An 8,469-nucleotide genomic window follows, 5' to 3' on the forward strand; every position below is an offset into this window, starting at 1 on the left:
GAGAATTTTGTTAGCTTTCCAACGAGACCAGAACCGTTACGATCGGAGTTACGAGCAGAGAGTTATACCTAATTTAGTGGAGGCTGCCATGGGAATACGAAAAATGGAATTTGATGCATGAGTTCTTCTTTTCTCTTCTATGCCTTTAGCTCACACTCCTTCTCTTACTTACATAAATTCTGATTTACAAATGTAAGCCTCTACCAACTTCCTTAATGCCATGCATGTGAAGATTAAAGTCCATGATACCCTCTAACTAAATCATATTTACACCATTGCCACTTGGTTAGTTCCTAACAAATTTCCTTCTACTCCAACTAATCTTTCTTAATGCATAATTAATCCACAATATCTTCTTAGTATTTCATAATCATGCTTGATTATAATATGGGATATTACAGTATGAGTTTTTAAAAAATTAGGAGCTTAATGAATTAAGCTTTCAATAGTTTATTTTGATGATAAATGTCTTGAAGATTTAAAAATATTTTTGTAATTATGTTGACTGTAATACCCAGTGTTATAATTGTCCTATTACTATTACTAAATTGATTTAGTATAATTGATGGATAAATATAATACACATTCTTACTAATAGGCTTGTTATGATAATTGAGCCAATTAGTCACATGGGAGGGTAGTTTAGACATTTCCCACTTAATTAGATGTAGGACTTGGTTTGTGGTTCCTCACTCTCTTTACTCTTGCAAAACCAGAATTGTTGGAGGAGAAGAAAGAACATGAATAGAAAGAGGAGAAGAGTGAAGCCATTGTCATCTTCAAGCTTGCATGTACCAAGATCAACCCTAAGCTCAGATTTTCGACACTTCCATCTCTGTTCCAGCTTCTTCTTCAACCTAAGGTGAGTCCATTAAAGGGCTGGACAAACGGTCGGGCCCGGACGGGTTCGGGCTCAAATATTCAATCTGTTGTAATCCACGGGTGTTTAATGGTGGCCCAATTTTGACTGTTTTAATTTCGGTTTGGTATGGGTACGGTTTTTCGGTTCCAACGGTTGTGCGGTTCGGGTAGCTCGGTCTGAAGTAAACAAAATGCGGTGAAGAAAACAAGTAAACTCAAACACCACCCACAAACAAACAGAGAATGAGATGTAGATCTACATAAATGAAGTTGAAAGTAAATGAATGCATCTTCTGTTCAGATCTGTAGAGATAAAGTTGTGCTTTAACAAAATTTCGTCTGTTTTTGATGTTTGTCTGCTGTTTTCAATATCTATCTTCTTATTTCATTAACTAAAATAAGAGAAGATGTTTTAATGGTGGTTAATTGTTGAAAGAAATAATATAGAAACATAAAGGAAGTTGGACTGTGTTTGATGTAAAGAGAGAGAAAAGAGAAACTTTGAGAAGGTGAGAAGATAAAATATAAGGTAATTAAGTTAAACAATAAATTTGAAACAAATAAAAAAATGATGATAGTCACGTGGGTATCAAGACTAAATTGATGGGATGCCTATAAAATATTTCTATTAAAATGTGTCAACTACACATATAGTAATAATAGCATATAAAGCAACCTATTGGAAGAAATAAATGTAAACTTTGGTCGGTGTCAGGTTCAAATGGGTGAAATTTTTTGAACCGATTTCAACCGACAGTATCCATTTCAAACTGAATAAAACCATTTGCAGACACGTGAGCTCAAACTTAACCGTCCGAAGTGTTGGTTTTTTCAACGGATGAACCGGGTTCGGTCGGACCTCAGTTTTTTGTCCACGCCTAGTCCATTAGATAGAAAATGGGGTTTTGATCCATTTGGGAATTTTTGGGGTTTAGGGATTTGAGAAGGAATGCATGAATCTTTGCTAATAACATGTTGTGGTGTTAGATTATGCTTGCCTATGCTGTGGTCTGGTTGTATACATCCTTATTTTGTGCATGCAGGTGGATTCAAGGAGTTAAGGTACCCCATAGCAGAACTGGCGAGTTCTGCGTTTTTCTGCATCTGTGATGGTTCGCTAAGCGGACTAAGGTTGCTTAGCGGATACTGTTTGTCTTTCCAGAAAATCGCGAGCCCGCAAAGCGGACGTAGGGCCGCTAAGCGGAAGGACATTTGAGTCTCGCCACTGGAAAGCCCGCTAGCAGTCCGCTAAGCGGACGATGCTGTACAGAATTTTATCTTTTCTTCCCCTGAGTGCAGTTTGGCACCATACTAGGAACCGAGCTCCTCCCCGACTAATAATACGCTTCTGTATGTTATCCGGGTGAAGTTTTATGACATGTATTATCATCCTTCCGTTCATTTACATATGTTGCGTGTGGTGAATAATGCTAAGCATGCTTATTTACCAACTCTTTGTCCATCCATGTAATTTGATGCTGAATGCTATGCTGTGATGAAATATGAATATCTTGTTAATGCCTGTTGTTTCGGTTAAACATTCAGGATTGATTGTATTGTGTGATTTTGACGTTATGTCATATTCTGTATGCTTGAGTCGAAGTGGTCGGGGGCTAGGTTGGGATGTATCTTCGAATTTGTGGTCAATGAGTCTTCCCGGGCTGTGTGGTCCAATGGAATAGACCGATCATGTGTATTGTTCAAAATGACTTGCACCTGAGCTACCGTTGCAGTGTGCTTGTGAGGGTCGTAGGGCATTTTACTCACTTGGTGTTAACACACTTGCGTGCTCGGTATGGTGGGGTTATGTGGCCACATAGGCTAATACATAATGAGTAACTCACCTCTAGTGCACGTAGACTAACGTTAGGCTTTCGCCCGATTTGCTCATGCGTCAAGGTGGCGATTTGTACTCGGCGTAACTCACTTGCGTGAAAAGGTTAATGGGACAATGACGCCAATTAGGCTAAGGTCATCTCGCGGCCATGTGGGCTTGTGCGAACCCGTTTAACCATCTTACAGTGTTATTGTACAAGTCCCTTGACATTAGGCATGGGTGAAATCATCGAAGGTGCATTTATTCCATAATCTAGCTGAGGTATTATTACACTTCTGGATTCCCCGTATATGGATGCGGGTTTGCATACTTGTTTGTTTATACAAATCTGTGTTTCATTAAGACAAGTCCAATGGTGGGAAAGTCACCTTGTTTTCTCCGTATTTGTACCGGAAGTGAGATTAACCCCGAATCAATGGTGGATTCGTTTTTTGTGTATGTTCCCTTTAGATCCGAGCGGACTATTAGGATAGGCGGACTCACTAAGATTTAGTAATCTCATCCCATTCCAATTCTATCTTTTCAGGTGGTTTGAGATAAGATAGTGGTAAGTGCAAGATGGATTAGTTCTTTTGGCGATGCATGTTGGATGCTTATCTTTTGTTCCGTTTTGTGCTCATCTTAGTTTTATGTTTTGGATGGTGTTCTAGCTTACGGTGTATTATTTTGGCCATTGTACTTATGATGTACTATTATCTTTCCGCTGCGAATATTATGTATTTGTCGTTTATGAACCATAATTAATACTTTATGCATATTATTCTAGACATATATGTGTGGGGTGTTACAGTTGGTATCAGAGCAGGTCGATCTTCAGCTTTGCTAAGACACATCATAATGCGGTACAATTCTGCCTCATATGTGTATAGTGAGCATGATTCCTTATGTCTTATTTATGGCATTGAGCCTGATCAATTTGATTCCATGCGTAGGAAAAATAGGGAGATGGCTGAACAACGCAGAGGTCCCGGAAGACCCAGAACTAGGAATGTGGAGCCCGAGAAAGAAACTGGAGATACAGGCGTACCTTGGCAACAAATGATGCAACAGATGCTGCAGCAGAACCAGATGATGATGCAAATGATGCAAGGTATGCATGGACAACAACCTCCTGCTCCAAATCCCGTTCCTCAAGCTACAACTAGACCAGAATTCCGTGCCTTCTTCAGGATGGACCCTCCAGATTTTGTTGGTGGACTTGATTCCTTATTTTCTCATGATTGGTTAGCTGGTATGGAAAGGGTGTTTCAGGCCATTCAGTGTACTGAATAAGAAAAGGTGATCTTTGCTACACAGTAGATGAAGGGACCGGCTCTTAGGTGGTGGAACACTGCATCTACTTATTTCACCGCACAAGAGATTCCTAAGGATTGGCAACATTTCAAGGTAGCATTCTTGGAGAAGTATTTTCCCAACAGTGTAAGAACTCAGAAGGAGCAAGAATTTCAGAATTTCAAGCATGGCAGCATGTCTGTTTCAGAATATGTTGAGAAGTTTGAAGACTTGGCTGATTATTCCCGACAAGCTATTTATGCTCCGGATGAACTATGGAAGATTGACCAGTTCATGATGGGTTTGAGGGCACACATTGCTCATAGCGTGTCCCAAAGAGAGTTCACCAATTATGCTGAATGTTTGAGGCAATGCTATGTTGCTGAAAACAGTTTGAAGAGGGTTCAAGAAGAGAGGAACCAGAACAGGACTAATTTTAGGGAGCAAGGAAGATCGGTCCAGGATCTAAAGCCCCGTAATCCTACACCAAAGAAGAAGCAGGGTTATGGTGACCAATCAGCTCAACCGCCTTATTGTCACAAATGTAATAAGAAGCATACCGGAGAGTGCAAGTACGCTTCAGTGACTTGTTTTGGATGTGGCGAGAAGGGCCACATAGTTCCACAGTGTCCAAAGGAGAAGATTCCAGAGAGGACTACAGGTCGTGTTTATACCTTAGATGCAAGAAAGGCCAAAGGGAACAACAATCTCATTGCGGGTACGTGTTATGTTAACAACCAACCTTTACGTGTTTTACTTGATTGTGGAGATACTCATTCTTTTATCTCTACGGAGTGTGTTTATCAACTTGGTTTGGAAGTTAATTCATTACCCGAACCTATGGTCATTTCTTCGGCAACGGATAATACTGTGGAAGCTCGACTAATCTGTAAGGATTGTTCGGTATCTTTTAATGGTCGTGACTTCCCGATTGATCTAATTTGCTTTCCCCTTAAGAGGCTCGATGTCATTCTTTGAATGGATTGGTTATCTCTTAATTCGGTGTATATTGGTTGCAAGGAGAAGGCCATATTTATTCCTGCAGAAGAGACTTCTTCCGATAATGCAATTACCAAGTTGATAGAAGGTACGATCAGCGCGGTCAATTATCTCTTTTCTCAAGAAAAATATTTTCTTTTAGTTCCTTCCAAAGGAACCTTCTGTAAGGGTGGAATTTTCCGAGATTTTGGTTGTGTGTGATTTTCCTGATGTGTTTCCCGAGGACAATCACTTCTCTTCCTCCGGAAAGGGAAGCGGAGTTCTCAATTGATCTTGTTCCTGGTACTGCCCCAATTTCCATCACTCCTTATAGGATGTCTCCTATTGAACTCAGAGAACTGAAGAACCAGTTAGAAGAGCTTCTAGCTAAGCACTTCATTCAGCCCAGTGTTTCTCCATGGGGAGCTCCTGTCCTTTTGGTAAAGAAGAAAGACGGAAGTATGCGCTTGTGCATCGATTACCGTCAGCTGAACAAAGTTACCATAAAGAACAAATATCCCTTACCGCGGATTGATGACCTCCTAGATCAGTTAAAAGGGGCCAGTGTGTTCTCGAAGATTGATCTCAGGTCGGGATATCATTTGATTCGGGTAAAGAGCTCAGATGTGCCTAAGACTGCATTCATGACTCGATATGGTCATTACGAGTTTTTAGTTATGCCTTTTGGTGTGACTAACGCTCCGACAGTTTTCATGGATTACATGAATCGAATCTTTCAACCATATCTGCACCAGTTTGTAGTGATTGATCGGTAAAATAGCAAGTGTACTATTTTGCCTCTGTAGTAATAATAGGGAAATTCCCCGAATGTCGATCTCAAGGACTGCACGTTAATATCGAGTTTAAATAATGGTTCAATTAAACAAAAACTGTATTTGGAATTTTGTTTGCAAATTTTATATTAACAATAAATAAAAATGACAGAAAATTGACTAAGTGGTTTTAACAAATATGAGAGCATGCTAGGGTAAAGTGTATGATTTGCCCTGTAATAACCTTGAATTTTGATTTCTTCAACAAGTTCATAACTTTTAATTACCGCCCTTTAGATTACTTTCCCCTAAGTCCTTAGTGGGAAAACCTTTGAACATTCATCCTAAATCCTAAGTCCTCAGAGAGTTATGATGAAATCAAGCCTTTATGTTATCAAGAGTTAATCGGTAACTATAGGGTATCCCTAGTCCTAGGTGATATCTACTATAGTCTAATCGTACAAAAACCTTAACAACCGCTGTCCAGCTGGTTGTTAACCGTAAATCAATCTTGTTGGTCCGACGAAGAAAGCATAAAAACCTTGTACAATTAAATTAAATAAGAAAACAAATATATTGGTGAACTCAGGAATTCAAAATCATTACATAATCAAATTAGGGACATCCCCTAGAATTAGGGTTTAGCTACTCATATTGTTCAAAGAAAACAAAATATAAAATAGAGACATTACAAGAATAGAGATGAAAGTTGATCGTCAATCGCTTCCGTTTATGAAAACCTTCTTCTCTCCCAAACCCTTGTTTTCTCCAATCTTCAATCGTGTCTTCTCCTAGCCAAAAAGTCCCCTAATTCTTCTTCAAAACTTGGTTAGATAGCTGACAGTCATTTAAGTCGGTCGGAAATACCTAAAACACCCTTACAGGTAAGCTATTTGGCAAAATAACACAACTCTCATGAATTTTTCGAGGCTTCTAACTTCTTTATCAGCTTTTGAAATCATCATAGAAATGTAGCTCTTTCTCTTAGTTTTCCAACGAATATTAGAACGCGTCGATCCGATTCCCGTAGCTCAAGTTATGAACTATTTAGTGAAAACTGATCAATCAGCGTATTGGCTGACACGGCCCGTGTTGCCTGACACGGGTGGCCGTGTTGCACCTGCTGAAGCATGCTAAAAACTTTTCCGAAACTCCGAATTTTGCATTTTTTTCGTCCTGATTTGTCCTATTTTATTCCTCTGAGTCTGAAAACACTAAAACACACAACCAACGCATAAAATAAAGAAGAATGCTATAAAACTCTTAATAATATTAATCAAAGATAACTAAAATAAATGATAAATATATGTGTAAAAACCACTGATCAAACTCCCCCAAACTTAAACCGTTGCTTGACCTCAACCGACAATTATAAAAGTTAATGACCTTCAAAGCACACCGGTGTTCATACGTGAGATATCCGTTTGTATTACTCAAGAGACAGTTAGTTTGGCATTCATATGACGCGACAAGTTTCTGTTACAACATTAAACCTCAAGCTCCCCTTTCGGATACCTCTCCAACTATGCTTTGCACTTAAGTCTCTTTCCGATTTTCCTCCTTTTTCATTCAGACAATCATATTAAGGCACTGCATTTCTTAGAATAATCATCACCTGCATGAGACGAATCAAGGAATTTTATTTTCTTCTTCTGGCACCAAACTAGCAGCATTTGCTAATTTTAATAACCGATGAAATTTTCAAACTTTGCAGTTATATATTGTCCTTTTGGACGACGTTTGAGGATCAATCTCCTTTGGGCTGAATAACCGGGTGAGGGTTACCCAACTTAGCGAGCCGGTTGCCTTTTACCGCCATTTCATCATCTGGTGCCAACTTTATCAATTTTTTTCTCAACCACTCATCATGCATGTGAATCTGAATTATGCCAGACTGTATCAATAAACTACTCGAGGAGTACTTCTCAGAAGACAAGTACTATGGCGCAAATTTACACGTTAGACTCGTATTTCTTTTAGGGAACCAAGGGTGTTTAAACAAACCTCTTCATGTCACATTATTCTGAACTTCCTATCCTCAAACAATCCTCCCTTCATCTCTATATACTATTCCCGATCGCTCTGTAAGATCAAAACTCTTCAACAAAAATTAAAATTTCAGTCAAAAATTGGGAAGAACTCAATGTTTGGTTTTACACATCATAACAAAAACATAAAAAGAAAAATGCAAGAGTAAATCCTCCCCCAAACTTGAACTAAACATTGGCCCCAATGTTTCAGAACAAGCCCGAGAGGGGTGACTCACAGAGGGTAGTGCAACTCTAACTGCAGCTTCCTAGCATTCACCAGAAAGTCCCCCTTTTTATTTCCTGAAACAAAAACAAGCAAACACAAAAAGAAAACTAAGCTGTTAAAAGCATGGGTTGCCTCCCACGAAGCGCTTCGTTTAACGTCGCATGGCTCGACGATCCATTCCCCTTGTTAGGGTGGCATATATGACACAAAGAACACATCATCTTTTTTTCTTTCTTTTGTTTGGTAGCAATCCCATGAACTTAAAGTACTGATGATTTTGCTGCCAAATCCATTTTAGCTTGATTTTATAGAACAAGGCATAAATTTCTTCCAGTACTTTGTCAATTTCTTGTCTTTCATATGCCTTGTTGTAAAAATAGTTTTTGGGGATACTCTCTTGTTGAAGATTTTCTTGTTGGGTGACCACATCTTCACAAATTGTTAAATTTGTGGTTTTATTCAAAACTCGATCATCTTCAAGTTTCCTTATTT

At 39.0% G+C, this 8,469-nt stretch overlaps 1 protein-coding gene across 1 annotated transcript; it reads left to right on the forward strand.

Moving 5' to 3' along the window:
- Positions 1 to 3,997: 3,997 nt before the first annotated feature.
- LOC131639301 (uncharacterized) lies at positions 3,998 to 4,948 on the forward strand. The gene has a single exon (XM_058909803.1). It carries the CDS (start codon positions 3,998 to 4,000, stop codon positions 4,946 to 4,948), a length of 951 nt encoding a protein of 316 aa, XP_058765786.1.
- The last annotated feature ends 3,521 nt before the right edge of the window (positions 4,949 to 8,469 follow it).

Source organism: Vicia villosa, unplaced genomic scaffold (genome assembly GCF_029867415.1).
Source record: "Vicia villosa cultivar HV-30 ecotype Madison, WI unplaced genomic scaffold, Vvil1.0 ctg.002581F_1_1, whole genome shotgun sequence".
Taxonomy (NCBI): Eukaryota; Viridiplantae; Streptophyta; class Magnoliopsida; order Fabales; family Fabaceae; genus Vicia; species Vicia villosa.

Bases quoted from the DNA above. Each gene is read 5' to 3' on its own strand.
- LOC131639301 (XM_058909803.1), top strand. From the start codon at position 3,998: ATGAAGGGACCGGCTCTTAGGTGGTGGAACACTGCATCTACTTATTTC.